This window comes from Brassica oleracea, chromosome C6, assembly GCF_000695525.1.
Source record: "Brassica oleracea var. oleracea cultivar TO1000 chromosome C6, BOL, whole genome shotgun sequence".
Lineage (NCBI taxonomy): Eukaryota > Viridiplantae > Streptophyta > Magnoliopsida > Brassicales > Brassicaceae > Brassica > Brassica oleracea.
Window position 1 is genome coordinate 17,896,378 of NC_027753.1, and position 21,160 is coordinate 17,917,537.

A 21,160-nucleotide genomic window follows, 5' to 3' on the forward strand; every position below is an offset into this window, starting at 1 on the left:
TTTTTTTTTCTCACAGACATCGTTCTATCTCTTCAGCATCAACATCTCAGATTAATCAATTTTTTCCTTTCTCACAGGTTTGCTAATCTTCATCTTCGTCAATACTATTGATACTTCTTTTTCTTGTTCCTCCTCCATTTCTCTTATTCTTCTTTCTTAATCATCATTTTTATGTCTAATGGATTCGTTTTTCGTGTACAGATCTGAAAAAAATGGAAACAGAAGTGATGAAACGGGAAGGAGAAGTGGTGGTGTGATGGCATTACAAATCGGAGGCACGAAACAGAAGCACGACAAAGGACTTCTTCAGTTATAGTCATCGCTTCAGCCACTCCGCGAGTAACGAAGCCGGTGGCGAGGCGTGGAAGAGCAAGGGCGGAGCTTGGAAGAGCCGGTGACAGAGCGTAGATGAGCCGGTGACGAAGCGTGGATGAGCCGGTGATGGAGCGTGGATGAGCAGGTGACGGAGCGTGGATGCGCCGGTGACGGAGCATGGATGAGCCGGTGACGGAGCGTGTGACAGAGCGTGTGACGGAGCGCGTGATATATATGTCTATATATGTAAGATGTATATAAACCATATTTGTATTATAATTTTAATGAATTAATTCAAAAGTGTTTTATGATTTTTTTTTTTAATTTATTTATTTATATGGCTATGACTTAGCTGAAAAAATATAGTAGCTAAACTTTGTAGCTATTTAGCAATAGAACACTTTGTAGCAATGCTGTTGCTATTGCGCGACAGAACACTCTGTAACCATGCCCTCGCTGATAGCTACACCTAGTTTCCTCGCAAAATCCGTCGCTAGCAAGCTACGGAATGGTGACAGATTGGGTTTAGCGTCGATGCTGACGCCACGGTTCCAATTTGTAGCCATCGGTCGCCTTTTGCATTATAGCTACGGATTTTCCTCTCTAGCTACGAAAAAATCGGTAGCTATATGACTGATTTCTTGTAGTGCCACTAAAATAACATTTTCAAAAATATAGTATTTATTAAGTGGCAAAAGACTATTATACCTATGTTAACTATATATATAATAAATCATTATTTAAACAAAAATAAATAAATAAAAAAAAGGTAATAATGATTTTTTTTTATGTTTTCGAATTATACTTTTTCAAATTCAAACTTTTTATAATTTTTTATTTTTTGAATTTCTTTTTGAAAAGTTTTTTTTTTTCTAGATTTCTTTTTTGAAAATCGAAAATTATGTTTGAAACTATTTTTTAAAAATTTTATATTTTTTAAGTATTTATTTATATATTTATTAGAATCTTAAATTTCACATTCCAAAAACCCTATCTCACCCTTCAACTTTAAACCCTAAGTCTACATTAGTTAACCATAAAGGTATAAATGTCTACCTTTCATTAAACGTGAGGACAAAAATGATTAGTGTAAACATGAAAAGTGGCATTATGAATGTGGTATTTGTGGCAATTTCGCTTATCTTATATACCCTAAAGAAAGTTGTTATGTATGGTAATCTGGTACTCGTTTAAATAGTTACTACAACTTGACTCGTACAGGTTCACGAGTGTTTGTTTTTAACGGTATAGATATATGAAATTCTTCGTAATATACAAATGCAATGGTTGTGCATCAGTATATGTGTTTGTATGATTTGTAATATACAACATTTATACAAATCGACAGTTCTTAACTGTGTGTAATTTGTTGGATATAAAATCTAAAAATGATATGTTATCTTACATATTTGTCAATTATAAAAACCATTTTGATATTTTTTTTTATAAATTAAAACACGCATGTTTATGTATATTAGTAAATCAATCTTCCTTAACAAAAAACTATTTTCTAAAATAAAATATATATTTTTGATAAGGTATATATATAAGTCTTTAAATTTTATATACTAAATAAATTTCACTTCTATGTTTGTTTTTGAGGAAATATAAAATTGAAATTTATTTGTTGTATTCTTATAATTCAAATATATATGTGTAAATTATATTAATCATCAAATTATTTAACATATATTTAAAAAGTAAATAAATTTGTTTAGTTTTATTTTAAAATTTGGTTAAAGAATAATCGTAAATTTAGTGATTTTGGTAAGTTTGGTAAGAGGAATATTTAACAGAATAAATGATATGTAGTTAATTATTTGGCCAGAAAAGAATTTTACAAAATAATGACTTACTAGGAGTTTCTTGCACTTAATAATTTTAAATATAAATTTATCTTAATTTTAAAATAATTTTATAAATATTAATTTATTTAACCATAAGACTAAGATAAAATAAACAGTTTGATTTATTTAAATTATATTTAAAAATAGATATGTATATATTTAAAATTATAATCTTAGATAGATTTTTATTTAGTTCTTTTCTTTAAAATATATTAAAATCAGCTTGTAGAAAAATAAATAAAAATTGAACTAAATTGTATAATTGTCAAAAACTAAAACTAAACAGAATTCATAAAATTTGTAGATAGAAACAAGTAATAAATGATACTACGATTAAAAAAAATTTGAAAGAGATTTTATAAAATTTTGAAAATCTGGTTGAATAACATAAAGAAAAATATATTTGCTAATTAAATTGGTCAACGTGAATTGGTGTACGTATGAATGCGAAATTGATTTTGATTTTGTAACCTACATCTAAATACACATTCATATAATTATGATGAGAATCTCCATTTTTATTGCCAACGTTTAAGGTTTGGTTTATGACAGACTAAGGTTTGGTCAGTGGACTATATAATAGTTACTGCTCTTCTCATTCTAAAAACATACATTGATACGAACAACAGACAACTCTTTCCTACTTTGAATATTTATGTTAGTATTTTATATTTTGTATATAAAAAGTACAACACAAAAGTTATATTCTACATGTTCTGTTTTTTTAGTGATAGAAGACAAAAACATGGTAATCTGGGCGATATGAAACCATCACACTACGAGCGTTTAAAGATTTAAGAAAAGATATCATAATTTTAACATGATATTGTAATTTTAATTCTTCTTTATCAGTTTATCATGGTATTGTAATTTTAATTTCCGTCCGTATTATTTTATAAATATCAGTTATCTTGTCTTAATAAAATAAGATTCCTACATATACATCAAACCCTAAACCTAAACAAGACACTAAACACTAAACAATATACTAAACCCTTAATCTATCACTAAACTAAATTCAAATAGAATAAACCATCTAATGTACACCTTTGAATGTACGCTACGGTGTACACGCTACATTATACACTACATACCAATGTACTCTATGGTGTATACTCCATTATACGCTGTGAATATTTTGGTTGATACACTACATACCAATGTACTCTATGGTGTATACTCCATTATACGCTGTGAATATTTTGGTTGTACACTATAGTTTACACTTTGATGTAGGTTACTCTATACATTGCGGTTTACACTTTGTTAGACGCTATGATGTATTTTCCGATGTAGTTTGGAAACTAAATCAATTTGAATTTGAAGATTCATATCTAAAGTAAATTCAAAAGCAATTGAAGCCTACTGTCATCACATAATCTTATTAAAAAATAAGAAATATGTATTTTCATTAGACGCTAACATGAGTTGAATGGTTCGCTTCTGAAACTAGAATCCTCAGAGCTTTAGCTTGTTCATTATCATCTACAACTTCCAAATCCATTCCTAAACAAGTTCCCATATCTATTAAACAACAACACAAGTGGGTCTAATCTGCAACCAGAATCTTAAAAAGATCTTACTTGTTGTTCATTAAGCGGCACCAAAAAGCGCTATTATAGCCGCAAACAATCCAAGACATAGAGCATGCCACTGAACTGGTAGAATATAAATTTCTTTCCAAGGGAACTACAAAGTAAATGCCTCTTTTCGTTTATAAAGCAATGCAAGTTGATCGTGTAATAGTTTCAGTACTGTAGAATATCTAGCTTTACCCAATTAAAGATCCATCCTGGTAATGCATGCGTCTCTTGCTTGAACAATGTACTCGAATCACATTTGACAAATATTAAACACATAAAGAACTCATATATGATACCAGAGACGTTACAAATCAAGATTAAACAAACATGAAGTTAAGATATCTATCATTTACAACTTTTCAACATTTGTGAAACAGAGCAAAGAAAAATATTATCAGCGCAATACATACATGTATCTTCTTCCCACTCATAACCTAAATCGAATCCTGAGGAATTCCCAGTAATAGTTTAGCATATGATCATCAGGTCTCACACAATCCCACTTCCCATTACAGAATATGGCATACGCATCCGCTGCATACCTATGAATGAATAATTCCCTAATGAACAAAAACTCTCAACAAAAACTGTAAACAGAAAGATTTTGAGTATTCAAAGACTTACTTTCCAACTCCATGCAGTTGAGTGACATGAGTCCAGCTCTCTTGAAGATACTCGAGAGAAAACCGTTGTATTAATTTGGATCTCTTCTTCTGTAGTCGAAGAGGCTTTATCAGAGTCTATATCTCTCTTTCTCTTCGACTTTTGTAGTAGTCTTTGCATTAGGACACAGCGCAAACAGGTCTGATATCACCCCCCGCGTTTGCAATCACGTTTAGAAAAATCAACTGACCCACAAGTAAGCCTTTTCTTCCTACAAGAGCAAGCAGTTCCAGTCACGTCTGAATCAACTACTCATCAAAACAAAAGACTTGCATCTACTTCTTCTGAGACAGTAAGATTCAAACCAACATAGGTCTCACTTCCTACTCTCTACTAAAATTATATAAGTTGCGCAAAGATATGGAAAAGGGAGAGGAATGAGGACAAACCTGTGCACCACAAGTTTTGTTGAGAAGCATACATATGACCAGCACCTGCCATGGATCATGCCAGTGATCTTCTTGAAGTAGATTACTGTAAAAGCCGGAAAACCGGACTGACATAAACGATAGAATAAAAGCGATGTTAAGGAAATAAACGAATGTAAAAGACGAATACAATAACGATAAAAAATCGTATTCGCAAAGAGACATGGAGTCGAGATATGATCTCTTTCCTTAACTCAAAATATTCGCTCCGTTAGTGAGACGGGACTGTACGAATATAAAGTCCCAGGATACAACCATGGCAGACGAATCACGCCTCACTCGTGATCGCCCTATCGAACTATAAACTCTACGAAACACTCTCTAGACTTACGTTGAGTTATCTGGTGATTTTTTGTTACGTAAAAACTTAAGGAAAAATGAAGGAGGAGACGAGTTTATAAAGAAGAGAAGACGAGTCATTTTCCGTAACTAATGCCGCACGTGCGCACGTTGGCGGAAATCTCGGAGGCGAGGCGTTACGAAACTAGAATCGGACCGGAGGCCCTCCACCCAAGACCCAAGACCCAAGACCCAAGACCCAAGACCCAAGACCCAAGACCCAAAGCCCAAGCCCAAGCCCAAGCCCACGCCGAGCCGAGCTGAGCCGGACGGCGGCGGCGGCGCGCGCGTGGGGAGCTCTCTCTTCCTCTGAGCTGTTTAACCTCTCATGTCATGAAGACATATATATACTCCTCAAAATCAACTCTCCCAACCAATGTGAGATGTTGTTAACTCCATTTCATTAAAGCCAACAAGGCTTTTTGTAAGAACCCATAGGCCCATTTCATTTTCACATTTTGCCATATATTATTTGAGCCATTAGGCTTAATAATTAGGCCCAACAATTACATGGAGATCGTGGACGCACCCATGTGTTATCAGGCGGTTTCCGGAGGTATGCCTCATCAGTCTTCTGAGACTGAGACTGAGAAGGGCTCACAAGAGGAGTTTTCCTCACCCTTCTTGGTATCATCTCCTTTTGTGATTCATTTACTTGGGCAGACAGGCCATGGAAATATCTTGAAACTTTCACGACCTTAAAGTATTGACGCATATCTCTTGGCTGTTCTGGAACAGTTGATCCCTGGAAGTATGGAGAAACTTTTCGGACTTTGGGTTGAGCTTTGCTGCATCTTTTCCTAGTTGATGCCTGCAAGTATAGAGAAACTCTTTGGACTTTAGCTTTCCTAGTACTGCTTCCACTTTGCGTTTTACAAGACTCACTATCAGAATTACGCCCTGGAAGTACGGAGAAACTCTTCTTACTTGAGTCAGAGATTCACTACATTCTTGTCTTTCACTGTGATAATTCCCTGAAGTAACAAGATTAGTTCTGGTTTTACTTCCAAACCCATTCCATGTCTTCCTCCTCACACCTTTATAAGTACACGCAGACAACATATCATCCAAACTTCTACACGTAACAAAACTGTTTCTTGTCCCCTTCTCCAGGAAATTATCACCATCGCACTGAAGAACCAAATCTAGTTTCAGTATCATCGTCAACGCAAATTCTAACATCAACCTCATTAAGCAAACTAATAAAACGAGCGACTCTCATCACCTACCTGGTTAGGTGAGACCCGACGAGTCCTCCTCACTGAACTATCATCGTTAGGCATATGAAATTTCACCATCATCTACCACCAATTTATCCCGAATCACAAAAAACAAACCAACTATTCCTTTAGCTAAATTCGCTACCGACCCATACTACAAAATCGAAAATGTGAAAAAATGTTTCTTAACTAATATAAACTCACGATTTATCTTTACTTGAATTTACACAAAAATGAAAATAAATAAACACTAGAAATAGTTGGCACATAAAATTGTAATCAATTATTATTTTTTTGTAATTTATCAAATTTTAAACTTTCAAATTGATAAATTCTATAATCTCTGCAGTATATCCTGGATTTTGAATTCAATCATTTGTTTACGAGAATCCATAAAAGACAAAACCAATTTAAAATACAACTAATTTTAAAATATTTTAAAGTTGAATAACACATGATTGAAAACCATGATGAAAATGAAAAGATATATTTTTGTGAAAACTACGCTCTGAGGACTTGGAATTTTCTAAAAAATGCACAAGTAGGTTTAGTATATATATTGGGTCAATAATAGGCCCATTAACAACCCAAATATATAATCAATCATACGCTGTCTTTTCTTCCAACTTTTCCCCAGAAAACACACATACAGAGGAGGTCATGGCGTCCGGCAAGGATTCCGATCGTACCTTAGGGTACATGACCCGGAAGGATACTGAAGTCAAGCTTCCACGCCCGACTCGGGTCAAGAACAAGACTCCTGCTCCGGTTCAAATCACCGCCGAGCAGATTCTAAGGGAAGCTCGAGAGAGGCAAGAGGCTGAGATCCGTCCTCCCAAGCAGAAAATCACCGACTCCACTGAGCTCTCCGACTACAGGCTCCGTCGCCGCAAGGAGTTCGAGGACCAGATCCGCCGCGCGAGATGGAACATCCAGGTCTGGATGAAGTACGCCCAGTGGGAGGAGTCCCAGAAGGACTACGCGCGCGCTCGGAGCGTGTGGGAACGCGCCATCGAAGGAGATTACCGGAACCACACGCTGTGGCTAAAGTACGCCGAGTTCGAGATGAAGAACAAGTTCGTGAACAGCGCCAGGAACGTCTGGGATCGAGCCGTCACGCTTCTCCCGCGCGTGGACCAGCTCTGGTACAAGTACATCCACATGGAGGAGATACTCGGCAACATCGCCGGAGCTAGACAGATATTCGAGCGGTGGATGCAGTGGTCGCCGGACCAACAAGGCTGGCTCTCCTTCATCAAGTTCGAGCTTAGGTATAACGAGATCGAACGCGCCAGATCCATCTACGAGAGATTTGTGCTTTGCCATCCCAAAGTTTCTGCTTATATCCGATTTGCCAAGTTCGAGATGAAAGGCGGTGAAGTCGCTCGTGCCAGGCACGTGTACGAGCGCGCCACGGAGAAGCTTGCAGACGATGAAGAAGCCGAGACGCTCTTTGTGGCCTTTGCTGAGTTTGAAGAGCGATGCAAGGAGCCAGAACGTGCTAGGTTTATCTACAAGTTCGCTCTTGATCATATCCCTAAAGGGAGAGCTGAGGATTTGTGTAAAAAGTTTGTGGCTTTTGAGAAGCAGTATGGTGATAAGGAAGGGATTGAGGACGCCATTGTTGGGAAGAGAAGGTTTCAGTATGAAGATGAAGTGAGGAAGAACCCTTTGAACTATGATTCCTGGTTTGATTACGTTAGGCTTGAAGAAACTGTTGGGAACAAAGATAGGATAAGAGAAATCTATGAGAGGGCTATTGCTAATATTCCACCTGCCGAAGAAAAGCGATACTGGCAAAGATACATCTATCTCTGGTGAGTTTATTCTTTTTCAGCTTTGGTTTACTGATTTTGGTAATAATGTCATTGGCTTCTTGGTTTGCATAAGAAGGTTAAGTTTGTGTTTTGAGTTTGATCATGGTTTGCATGACAAGATTAAGTTTAGTTATCATCTTTGTCCAGGTTTTAGCACATCATAGTCCCTAAATCTCTTGAAACTTGCATTATGTGGAATGCTATTACTGTTTGTCTTTTATTAGCAGTATTTGGTGGTTTGCATAAGATGTTGATCATGATACGCATAAGAGGGTTTACGGTTTAGTTTCCTTTAACTGGACTGTTTGGGTTTGGTTGTCTTAGGACTTAGGCAGATATTAGTTATTAATTATCTTGATCATCTAGCACATTCAGGTCTCTAATAAATTTAATGAAACATATTCTTGCATTTGGTGGAAAGCTATTGTTTGTTGTTTATCTGTCTGTTAGCATATTTGGTTCTGCAATTTACTGAAACACTGACACTGATGTAACTAATTGGTGTAGGATTAATTATGCATTGTATGAAGAGATCGAAACTGAAGATGTGGAGCGTACACGAGATGTATACAGGTACGCCAATTCCTTCCTATTCTGAAACTTGCGAAGTTACATTCATTTACTTTTCACGGAGGCAGTTTTGATTGACTGTTTGTATTCGTTTTTACCAAACATTTACAGAGAATGCCTCAAGCTCATTCCCCACTCCAAATTTTCCTTTGCCAAAATATGGTTGCTTGCTGCACAGTTTGAAATCCGGCAATTGAATCTGGCCGGTGCTCGGCAGATATTAGGCAACGCGATTGGAAAAGCTCCAAAAGATAAGGTAAGCCTGAAATTTGTCTGAACATTATATGTTTCATTTTAATCACACACATAGTTTACTTACCTTTGATGATTTTTTTCTTCCTCGACAAACAGATATTCAAGAAGTACATCGAGATTGAACTCCAGCTGGGAAACATAGATAGGTGTAGAAAGCTTTATGAGCGATACCTGGAGTGGTCTCCTGAGAATTGCTATGCTTGGAGCAAGTATGCTGAGCTAGAGAGGTCTCTTGCTGAGACTGAACGAGCTAGAGCTATATTTGAGCTGGCAATATCTCAACCAGCTCTTGACATGCCCGAGCTTCTATGGAAGGTACTTTTTCTGTCTAATACATTAAAAGAATCGAGAAACCTCAGAAGACTTCTGAATCGATTGAATCATTAAACTCTCTATTTTGTGTGTGTGTGTCTGTGTGTGTGTGTGGCAGGCTTACATAGATTTTGAGATAGCAGAAGGAGAATTAGAGAGGACACGAGCTTTATATGAGCGACTCTTGGACCGCACAAAGCATTACAAGGTGTGGGTTAGTTTTGCAAAGTTTGAAGCTTCTGCTGTGGAACAAGAAGAAGACGAGGAAGAGGAAGACCAAGAAGAAACAGATGCTATTGAACGCAAGAAAGAGTGCATCAGACGCGCCAGAGGTAACTTTAAAACTCCGTGTTGTTATGTAAGTTTTAATGATTCCTTGTGACATGTTTTAACTGTTGATTCTCTTTCTATTTTGTTATTTCTCTACTCAGCGATTTTCGAGAGAGCCAACAGCTACTACAAAGATTCTGCACCGGAGCTGAAAGAAGAAAGAGCTACACTCTTGGAGGATTGGCTTAACATGGAGACAAACTTTGGTAATCTCGGGGACGTGAGTGTCGTACAATCTAAGCTCCCGAAGAAGCTCAAGAAGAGAAAGCCGATCACAAGAGAAGATGGCTCTACAGAGTACGTTTTGCTTGCATATATATTTCTCGAGAATGTGATACTCGTATGTGATAATCGGATAGTAAGCCTAATGATTATTTTTTGTTGGTCATTGGCAGGTATGAAGAGTACATTGACTATCTATATCCAGAAGAATCACAGACAACGAACCTCAAAATTCTTGAAGCTGCTTACAAATGGAAGAAGCAGAAGATTGCTACTTCTGAGGAGGAGTACGATTAACTAGAATTATAACAAAACTGTGAGTTTGTGTTTTGTATGCTTTCTTAGTTCTCTGTACATCGCCACTCATCCTTTATGATTTAGCAATAATCTTGTTATTGTGTGTTAGCAAAAAAAAAAAAACCCCCATTCTGTTACTGTTTTTGTTCTTTTTTTGTATAAAACCTTTGGGTTTGCGTTTTTCCGGTTTAGAAAATATGGGACACAATCTATTTGTTATGATCACGGAAATTGCAACAGTATAAAGAAAAGTTCGGTGGAGGACAAGGCTCTGATTATTATTATTAATACACATGCTAGCTAGTTAAGGGATGCACAAGCAGCAGTTAAAATCAGGTAATAGGAAATTTATACACCCACCCTTAAAAAACATTTTTACAAAATTTGTTTTACTAATGATGGTTGAAATAATAGTAGACCTAAAAGGAACAAGGACAAATCTCCAAAATAGCACATTTCTAAGTTTATATCACAAAAATAGCACTCAAAAACTAAAATGACCAAAATAGCATTTTATCTTTTGAAAATTTTAATTTTTTTATTTTCCAAAATTTGAGATCTTATCTCCAAAACCTCATTTCTCAACTCTAAACCCTAAACCCTAAACTCTAAACCCTAAACCCTAAACCCTAAATCCTAAACTCTAAATCCTAAACCCCACCCTTTAACTCTAAACCATAAGCTTGTGACTTTTTTTTTTTTTTTTTGGTAAAATGTTAACATTTATACCATTTTTTGATTTTTTAACATTGTTGCCACAGCAACTTATTACACAAAAAGAAAACATAACAATCTTCAAATAACAACCTCAAGGAGGCCTAATGTAAGAGAAATAATATACCAAAAGAGAGTGAGCAGAGGAGAGTCTTGCCAGAATAGAGAGTAAGCGATCTCTAATGAGACGATCCAGTAAGGCTCGAAGAACTTGAGGCGGTGTTGCAGTAGAGGTAAATATCCTAGCATTTCTCTCCCTCCGGAGGAGATAAATTGTTGATTGTAGAATGATCTTAAGGAGAGTGGTGGCTTGCGCCTGACGCTGTCGAGAGCCATGAAGAATCCAACCTGCTGCAGAGTGTAAATCTGAAGGCGGATTGGAGCTAACTGATCCTGCGAATGACTGCCAAATAGAAGAAGAGTACTCACACTCAAAGAATAGATGATGATGCGTTTCAATCCCATTATTACATAGGACACAAGTTTCTGTGACATTCAGGCCCCATCGTCGCAGTCTATCCTTTGTAGGAAGCCTTCTAAGCAGAGCTAGCCAAGACATGAAAGTGTTTCTAGGAATATTCTCTTTAAACCAGATCACTTTATGCCAAAACACTTCAGGTGAGCTGAGACGGATATGGTCCCATGTTACCTTTGAAGAGAAAGAAGACCCGTAGGTTCCATTGGCTTGAATCCAAGTGTAACTATCCATGCCATTTGATGGAACCGGAGGAGATACTGCAGAGACAGCAGCTTGAAGTGCGACCATCTCATTAGTTCTTGCAGGCGGGAGGCGCCATGATCCTTCTGTAGTGGCATCAACAATGTGAGCATCCTTCCTGATTCTTAAAGCTCTAGGTCCCCCATCTCCAACGACAGAGATTAAAGGTCCTAGCACAGTCCATGAGTCAAACCAGAAGGAACCTTCCCTACCATCCATCACATTACAACGCATGAAATCAGGGAGAAACTCTTTTAATTGTAGCATACTTCTGACTGTAGGAGAGAAGCGGGGGGAGTCCGCAGTTAGCCAGTAGGTCCTTCTCTTAAAAATATATTCCGTAGCCAAGCAACCCACAGAGAACCTTGGTTGAAAAAATAATTCCAGACTCTTTTCAGTTCAAAAACTAGCTGAAACTCTTCCAATAACCGAATACCCAGGCCACCCTCTGCTTTGGGCTTGCATATACCCTTCCAGGCCACTCTAGCACCCGATGCTGAGGTTGTGTTGTTGTTCCACAGAAACGCTGCGCAAAATGAGTCAACCCGAGCATAAAAAGTTTTTGGCAGATTAAAAACAGAGCTCCAAAAGTTGACCATTCCATACACCTCAGAAGCAATCAATCTGATTTTCCCAGCATAAGACAACGTCTTAACAGTCCAGCTGTGTAGCTTGCTCGTGATCCTTTCCAAAAAAGGCTGGAGAGTAGCCATATTAATCCTTGACGGATTTAAGGGAAGTCCAAGATACCTTGTTGGAAAAGACCCAATCTTGATACTTGAGATATCACTCAAAACTGTTTGTTCAATCTCATTGTAGCCCCCAAAGAACAGTTCAGATTTAGCTGCATTCATCCCTAATCCACTCATCAACTTAAACTCATGAAGCACTGAAGTGATACCGGTTAAGGAGTGCCTTGAACCATCAGAAAAGACTAACAGGTCATCTGCGAAGAGAAGGTGAGCCAGTCTTGGTTCTGAACACTTAGGGTGAAGTCGGAACTGATTTGCTTCAGAAGCTTTTTCTAGTAACTTAGAGAGAACCTCCATAGCCATTATAAACAGATAAGGGGATATGGAGTCGCCTTGTCTTAACCCTTTCTGACCTTTGAAAAATCCAGCAAGTTCACCGTTAACAGCAACCGAGAACCTTGGTGTGCAGATACATTCTTGAATCCGTACCCTGAAAATAGGAGGAAATCCTTGTGCTTCCAAGATCGTAAGGATAAAATCCCAAGTTACTGTGTCAAATGCTTTGCAAATATCCACCTTTAGCATTGAGCTTCGGGGGCATGAAGACTTATGATAATCTCGGATAAGCTCAGATGATAGCAACACATTCTCACCCAAACTTCTACCTTTCAGGAAGGCCGCTTGATTAGGACTAATACACTGGAGTAGAACTGGCTTCAGCCTCTTTGCTATTATCTTGGTGACGATCTTATACATCAAGTTGCAGCAACTGATAGGACGGAACTAACCCATTCTGCAGGCTTCAGGAACTTTAGGAATAAGAGCAATTATCGTGTTATTGAAGTCCTTCAGCAGCCTACCATTCTTGAAGAATTCCTTGACAGCAGCAACAACATCTTGGCCCACTATGTCCCAGGCAGCTCGAATAAATTCAACAGAATAACCATCGGGTCCAGGACTTTTATCCAAGGGCATAGTGAAAACAGTTGCTCTGATTTCTTCTGTGGTAACCTCTCTTTGCAAATCTCTACACTGATCCTCACTACACCGGAAGGGGAGCAAGTTCTGAATATCAGAAACTGACACTGAGGAAGAAGGAGACTGAGAGGAGCCCAAGATACCTTCAAAATACTCAACTGAATGCGTTTTCATAGCTTCAGGCGATGTAAGTGTAGTGTCATTCCCATCTCTCAGATAATGTATATGGTTCTTTGTGTTCCTGTGGACAACAGACTTATGGTAGAAAGATGTATCTCTATCCCCAAGACCATGCCACTGGACTCGAGACTTTTGACGGTAGAATTTTTCCTCAGCTTTCTTTAAAATGAGCCACTTGCGTCTCTCTTCATGCTCAAGGTGAGCTGTTGCTGAATCTGGATTCGTTAGGAGCCGATGCTGTAGAACTTCTAGCTTAGCCTCCTGAGCTTTAACTCTGTTTGTAATGCCACTGTAGTTTGTCTTGTTCAGGTTCCTAAGGATTGGCTTGAGCAGTTTAAACGATCTGACAATCTTGAACTGGAGGGTTCCTTGGATTGCTTCGCAGTTCCATGCATCCTTAACCGACTACAAAAAGCTTGGGTGATCAATAACATGATGAAAGAATTTAAACGGTTTGACCACTCTCCTTTGCAGGGATGGCATGCGAACCAGGCAAGGAGCATGATCAGACTGTAGAGGATCAAGAAATTCGCTAAACGAGTCCGGGAATTGCTCTGCCCATGCCGAGTTCAGCAGTACATGATCAATTTTCTTGGATATAGGATTGTCATCCTGACAATTTCTCCACGTGAAAGGCAGACCTTTGGAACGAGCCTCAAAAAGATCAGCTTCTTGAATCGCTAAAAGTGCCTCATCCATTCCTGAGGTGTCAATCTCTTCAGTAAGGTGATTAGAGTGGTGACTTACTCGCAGGCTCTGATTAAAGTCACCAATGACCAACCAAGGGCTTCTAGAAACCGGGGTTGTTGCATTGATACTGACCAGTTCTTCCCATAAAGATGATCTCCGGTCTACTTGGTTGAAACCATAGACAAATGTAACGGTAAAACTCATGCTCTCTGAAAGGATGAAAATACCACAAGTAACTGCCTGCGCTGAAACTTGATAGATAGTAACCGTGATACTGGGGTCCCAAACCACAACAATACGAGCTGTAGGATGATGCCCCGAATTATCCAAAAATTGCCAGTCTCGAGGAATGGCTGAAACGATCCGTCTTGAATTTAAAGGTTGTATATGTGCTTCTAAATATGCTCCAAAAAGAGGTCTGTGGTCTCTAATCCACTCTTTGACCATAGTGTGGCGTCTATCATTGTTAAGTCCTCTAACATTCCACGCAAAAAACATAATGATATGTTGGTTAGGCTTTTGTAGCCTTTCGGCTACTCTTCTTGTTGTTAACAAGGAAGAAAGGTGCACCCGATTCTTCACTCTGATCCAACAATGGAGCAGTGGAAGATCCGATAATTTCCTCATGAAAGACTACTACAGACGTTTAGCCCATCTGCCTGTCCAGGGAGATTGATTGAGTAGATAATGGCGTTTGTCGTTTCTGAACTGGAATACCTTCAACGGTAGCCCCCTCCCTTTCCTTTCCAGAATCTGAGTCTACATCTGCACTTTTTTTCAAGGGCTCCTCATAACTACTCTTCCTTGTAACTGTAAGACATTCCTCAATATCTCCTTCCTTCTCAGAAACGTGAGCTGAACTCGTGTCATGAAGGATAGTCTCCTCAATTGATCTTTGGTCTCTATCATCTAATGCAGGCAAACTCTTCTTGGGTTCCTTAACCCTATAGGTCAAATTCTCGTGCCTCTTTGTATATAGCGAACGCCCTGCACGAGAAGAAGATCGACCTTTAGAACCACCGCTGCGAGCACGAACTGGCCTAGGATCTTTACGACCCTTGTCCTGGGAATTCATGTCTCCTCTGGCATATCTCTGAGAACACATTGAGTTATCATGTCCAAACTTTCCACATGTTTGGCATTTCGAGGGTAGCCAGGGGTAGGACACAGAGATCTCTACTTCACGACCATTGTTGAATCCCGACACAATACGTGTAGGAAGCTCAGCCAGCAGGTTCACTTTGACCCAGAGTCTAGCGACCTCAAAGTTTTCCTTTCTCTCTGTTTCTGGAGCCATCGATACTGGTTTCCCAACTGTTGTTGCTATTCTGCTTAAGCTCTGCTGGTTAAACAAGAGGTATGGAACTCCCCTTAGCTCTACTGGAACTACTGCTTCCGTAAGTTGAGGCTGTTCAGGAGAAAAGTCAGGCGACCATGGCGCTACAAACATCGGGTAACCTGCAATCTTCCAAACATTGCGACTAAGCAGAATCTCCTTGGTGCGTATGTTTGGCGTCTTGAGCAGGTAGGTGTTTTGACCAATCCGATGAACAAAGATGCGAGGTCCAGAACGGGCCCATATGGCATTCACAACTCCAATGACCCTCCCCATTTCTGGAGCATCACCATGGAAGCGAGCATAGACAAACTCTTTGAATTCTTCCTTTGCTGTCTCGAGATTATCATCAGGAATTAGGATGAATGGAGCTCCTGAAACATGTTGAGAAGGCTCTCCTAGCTCCTGTAATTGAGCAGATTCATGAATTCTGGAAGCCATGGTCTTAACCGAAGGGTCCGGTTTGGTAGGAGACAAAGGCGCTGGAGGTTCCTTGTCGGCAACTTCCTTACCCGGTGAAGCCGGAGATTCTGTCTCTGTAGATTCGGCACTTTCTCGGATCGTTGACTGAGGTAGCACCAAGTTTGATTCCTGTGAAAGAAGTTCCACAGTAGAGGAGATCTGAAGCGAACCTTCAAGCACAGAGCCCAGTGGTTCGAGAGGGGAGTCTTTAAGATTTGAGACTGACTCCTTACCGCATCCCGACTCAACAGTAACGAGCTGCTGAGTGGTGACCTGACACGATTGCTGAGAGTTGGACCTCGATCCCGAAGTGGAGGTGGAGGCGAGAACTCGGGAGAACTTCGACGGGAGAGAAGCCGTAATTGCCGTTGGCTTCTTTTTCTTCTTAGCTCGACCCATCAGGAGGAGCCGTAAGTGTCTTCTTCGTGTATTTAATGTCTATTTTTGTGTTATTTTTGTGACTTTTGACTTTGAGTGCTAGTTTGGGAACAAAAACTTGATTTAGTGCTATTTTGTCATTTTCTCAAAGAACAAATACATTTCTATATTTGTCAAACTCATTAACGCTCAAGTCTCGCAAAAGAAAATTAGTGTAACTTGGAGGTCAAGCCATTATATATGTATACCACGTGGGAGGGTAACATCCTAAGCTGGATGAGTGGATACTGAGCCAAATACGTCCCTTGGCCCAAAACATCGACGAGAGATCATTATAACTGGGTATTTTCGTAATTATAGCGAAACTTGAATGGCATTTGAGAAAACAAGTAGTGCCAAATTTCGAATTCCCTCTCTCGCAAGACAAAAAGAAACACCTCCTAATTTTGTAATTATGTTTTTTTATTTATAACCTTTTTTTTTTTAAAGTATGGCACTTATACTATCAACCTCTCGTTTGATCTGTGACTCCCATCCCATTTAACTATTTTATCTTCGAATAGTCAGATCGTTGTTTCAATTTCAGTTTTCTCTGCCGGAAGGACGGAAAAACAATATTAGATCCTCCGGTCAAAAATAGTCTTCAACTTCAGGTACTTCTTTTTTGTTTAATTGTGGTATGGAATCAAACAGTGGAATGTGGAGCCATGTTTATTATTGTTTTTTAATCCCTCACCTTCCTTGCGAGGCCTGCTTTCATTTTCATGACAACCATGACGTTTGTTTCATTTTCACCCTCTTAAACACACACAAAAATTCCGATATTAAAAAAAATCCATTGTTCTACCATTTATTTATTTATTTCTCTAGTTTCTGATATTTAGGTCTGCATTCTATTATTTACTTTGGAACCCTAATGAGTCGTGATGCACAAGTAAGCTGCAAAAAGGATGGATGTGTGATGTGTCCCATTTTTACATCCTGATCCCTTATGATAATTAATTGTTAGTTGAAAAGCTTGCTTGTGATAAAAAGGATTTGATGAATAGTACTAGTTTCAAATTATGTTCTATGTGCAATTGATTCTAGGATCATATGACGATTCTTTTTTTTACTTACATCCCATGACGTTTCTGTTTACTTGCTTCTTTGTGTTTATTTTTTTTTATAGTTCTTCTTGTTTATTTTTTCAATTTCAGTTCAATTTTTTGTTACGTCCATATTATTTTGCCACTTCATAATTGGAAATTGTTCGGGTGGTCGAGAGGACTAGATTCCAGTTTGTTCTCAATGAATTGATTCAAGGATCATGTTGTATTTTTCTTTTTCTATTTTGGGTTAACTTGCACGTCAAGTTAAAAGAAGAGAAAATAACTAGGATAGCAAAAAAAAATTTTTGTCACAAATATAGTCTTTAAGAATAAAAATGACCAAAATAGCATTTAATGTTTTATCAAAAGAGATAAATATACACTTATACCCCAATTGTAAATTAATTTAGACATTAGGATTTAGAGTTAAGGGGTGAGGTTTATGATTTAGTATTTAGGGTTCAGGGTTTAGGGTTTAGGGTTTAGGGTTTAGGGTTTAGAGTTTAGGTTTTAGGGTTTAGAGTTGGGGAGTGGGATTTTGGGATAAGATTTCAAATTTTGAAAAATAAAAAAAAATTAAATTTTTCAAAAGATAAAATATTATTTTGATCATTTTAATTTTTTAGGGCTATTTTATGATATAAAATTAGAAATGTGCTATTTTGGAAATTTGTTCTTAAAAGAATGCTGCTATGTTTCGCATGTATTCTATGCAAATAATAAATTAAATTTGTTTCTTTGTGTCTCTTCTCAGAGTTTCTTTTACCGTTTGATCCTTCTTTTTCTGTGATTAGACTCCTGAGCATCTTAAATCAAAAGAAGAAAAATGGAGGAGGCAAAAGAAGGTTAGTAAGAACTCTTCTTACAATGCTCATTAGTTTAAGATTATGATGAGGCAAATGTTTCCAAACTCTCTCTCTATATATATATATATATATGTTGCTCTACATGTGCAGAAGTGGAGAAGAAGGTTACTACACTCTTGAAGTATATCCAAAACAAAAACAAGATCCCAAAGGTTGCCAAGAAGGAGCTTGTTGGGATCGTCAACGACCTTCACGAGCAGTGTCAGCTGCTTTACTCTTTATATCATCATGATTTGGAGAGTGGTGGAAGAAAAGGAAAACCGGGTGCTGCTGCTGCTGCTTCTTCATCGAGGTCTAGTTCGGACTTGGATTACTTTTCTTCAGAGGAAACAGAGATCAGCACCGGTAATGTTAGTGAAACATTGAGCTCAGATTATGCGGCGATGCTCAGAAAGATACAAGAGACAGAGTCAACAAATGAAGATTTGAAGAGACAGGTGAGCAGTCTCAAACAGGAAATGGAACAGGCGGGTAATGTCATAGGCAAGAGAAACGAGGACAGGAACCATTTGATGACAAAAGGTGAAGTTGCATTGTTGCGTAACCAGAAGGATGAATTAGCATCGAAGCTGAAGAAGAAAACCGATGAAGCTTCGGAGATACATATGAAACTGAAGCGTTTGGAGGGAGAAAAAGAGAAGCGAGCTAAGGCCGAGCTGAAGAATGTTGAAGAAAAGGAAGCTTTGAGGAACAAAGTTCAGAAACTTGACCATCTTAGGGAAGAGAATCACAAGATGCATGCAAGAATTGCCGATCTTGATTCATTACAAAAAGAGAGACAGATGAAAAACATTGATGAAATTGAAGATAAGAGTAAGAAACAAGAACATACCATACACCGGTAGGAAACAACAAAGATTGTTATATACTTTAAGGTAGCTTGAGTTAAAAGTGAAGTTTGTGTGTTACCATTGAGTTTTGATTGACTTGCAGGCTATCAATGGAGATCAAGGACCAAAAGAAACTTGTTAAAGAACAGAAAGACGTTATTGACAAGTTCTCAGAGGATCAGAAGCTAATGAAACGTTGGTCAATTGGTTCAAAGCTGAATACCAATCTTCTCGAGAGGAAAATGGAGGAATTATCTGAAGATTTCCAGATGAAAATGGAAGATCGCATCCGGATACTGTACAGGAGGATCCATGTAGCCGAACAAATACACTTGGAAAGCAAGAACAACTATATGAACACACAAACACAAGGAAACAGAGGAGATTACACTGTCTCTGAAACCCAATTCGAGAAAATCAAAGAAATGGTGGATAATGGGCTTGCTGGACCAGAGATGATAGTAAAAAAGCTTGAAGAAGGCGATGAATTAACGACCAAAGTCACAAGATTAGCTAAAGAGATTGATTCAGCTAGAAAGTGGGTGTATGAGAAGAACAGCAAGATGAAGCATGAGGTGGAAACTCTGGAAGCAAAGCTAGAGTGCAGTGAAGCACAAGAAACTCTGCTAAAGGAGAAGCTATCGAAACTAGAGGGGAAGCTTGGAGAGGAAGGAACAGGGAAGATGAGTGTAGAAAAGGCTATGAGAAGAATCAAAAAGCTTGAGATTAATGTGAAGGAGAGAGATGTTGAGTTGATGTGCTTGGGAGAAGAGAAGAGAGAAGCCATAAGGCAACTCTGTGTCTTGGTTGATTATCAACGTTGTCGATATGATGATCTCAAAACATCCATTTGTAAGGTTGCCCTTCAAGCATAAACTTCTCTTCTTCTTTTTTGGGTCTTTACAATTGTATATATATTATAACTCTAAAAAACACTGTATATATTATGTTGAAAGATTTAAATATTTTTCATTGATGTAAATAAATATTTTTGTAAACAAACTTATTCCGACCTAATAAATCTTTTCATTTGTTATGTTTGACCTTCGTCCACTAAACTTTATTTTTGTTAGAAGCAGACAACTACATGTTTTAAATGATAAAGTTATGTTGAGTTGAGCTAAACATAAAGGATGGAACATGACATGTAATATGTATTGATGACTCAAATGCAAGATTAGCTTAACTAAACTATTCTTAATTATCATTATTACAAACTTAGTTCGAGTTAAATCATTTGGTTATCCTTATCCAAACTCAATAGATTATTATGAATTTGAATTCTATTTTGCAATCGTATTATAAAGTTAGATGTATAATTCAAATATACGCATATCATTATGTATTCAAATGTTATTTGGTATTGGAGTAATTGCGGTGATGAAAACTAATCTAGAACCGTTGTCATTCCAACTGTTATGTATTTAAATATTATCAAACAGTTAGTTTCATACTTTTTATTTTAATATAATGTAATAGTACAGTGAATACAATTGTGTTCTTGGGATCAACATTAAATATTACTTCTTTACAACGGAATTAGAGAGGATAGCAACGCTGCATATATGCTTCCCGGATTTCAACATCACTTATGTTCCACGAGCGCGTAATCAAATTTCAGATTTCTTAGCCAAAACTGATAGATCCTTCCATAGAGAGTTACTTTTTATTGGTTGTTCTATTCCGGTCTGGTTACCCAAGCTACCTCAAATTTGAGTAAGAGAATGACCGTTTGACGTTAAAAAGAAAAAAAAATATATATGACTGCTTTATACTCCATATGATATGTTGACGCGAAAGAATATAGATCATACGAATGTAAATTTAAAATCTAATAATTATATTAATATTAATACATTATGTAGGAACAAATCACAAAATGGTGTCAAGATAAAGGAGAAACAAAATTAGTCTTAGTTTTTGGGATTATAATGTGGGATTAGTCTTATTGATTGTTTTACTAATTAGTCAGTACAGAATTACAAAATTAAACAAGGGCATATTTAATCTTAATTTTTTATGTGATG

General features: G+C 37.8%; 2 protein-coding genes and 1 long non-coding RNA gene across 4 annotated transcripts; 2 read left to right on the top strand and 1 right to left on the bottom strand.

The window, feature by feature from the left end:
- Positions 1–4,049: 4,049 nt before the first annotated feature.
- LOC106300663 lies at positions 4,050–4,885 on the bottom strand. The gene is made up of 3 exons (XR_001262050.1): positions 4,798–4,885; positions 4,370–4,619; positions 4,050–4,287 (listed from the first exon to the last, which is right to left on the bottom strand). It is a non-coding gene; the product is annotated as an uncharacterized LOC106300663 (long non-coding RNA).
- Positions 4,886–7,016: 2,131 nt separating this feature from the next.
- Positions 7,017–10,307, top strand: LOC106300662 (crooked neck-like protein 1). The gene is made up of 7 exons (XM_013736858.1): positions 7,017–8,212; positions 8,720–8,785; positions 8,894–9,038; positions 9,134–9,352; positions 9,468–9,681; positions 9,781–9,976; positions 10,075–10,307. Exons 1-7 carry the CDS (start codon positions 7,056–7,058, stop codon positions 10,196–10,198), a joined length of 2,121 nt encoding a protein of 706 aa, XP_013592312.1. The 5' UTR covers positions 7,017–7,055; the 3' UTR covers positions 10,199–10,307.
- A 6,547-nt stretch (positions 10,308–16,854) lies between these two features.
- Positions 16,855–20,008, top strand: LOC106299199 (protein NETWORKED 4B). 2 transcript variants are annotated; one of them, XM_013735326.1, is made up of 4 exons: positions 16,855–16,999; positions 18,192–18,282; positions 18,394–19,144; positions 19,237–20,008. In XM_013735326.1, the coding sequence occupies exons 2-4, from the start codon at positions 18,264–18,266 to the stop codon at positions 20,006–20,008; spliced, it is 1,542 nt and encodes a 513-aa protein (XP_013590780.1). In that variant the 5' UTR covers positions 16,855–16,999; positions 18,192–18,263. The 2 variants fall into 2 exon arrangements, with proteins under 2 accessions (XP_013590780.1, XP_013590782.1); XM_013735328.1 differs by having other exon boundaries at positions 18,232–18,282.
- The last annotated feature ends 1,152 nt before the right edge of the window (positions 20,009–21,160 follow it).

Coding starts and splice junctions, on each gene's coding strand:
- LOC106300662 (XM_013736858.1), top strand. CDS start 7,056: ATGGCGTCCGGCAAGGATTCCGATCGTACCTTAGGGTACATGACCCGG. Junction 8,213..8,719: donor CAAAGATACATCTATCTCTG/GTGAGTTTATTC, acceptor TAATTGGTGTAG/GATTAATTATGCATTGTATG. Junction 9,977..10,074: donor AGAGAAGATGGCTCTACAGA/GTACGTTTTGCT, acceptor GGTCATTGGCAG/GTATGAAGAGTACATTGACT.
- LOC106299199 (XM_013735326.1), top strand. Junction 19,145..19,236: donor CAAGAACATACCATACACCG/GTAGGAAACAAC, acceptor ATTGACTTGCAG/GCTATCAATGGAGATCAAGG.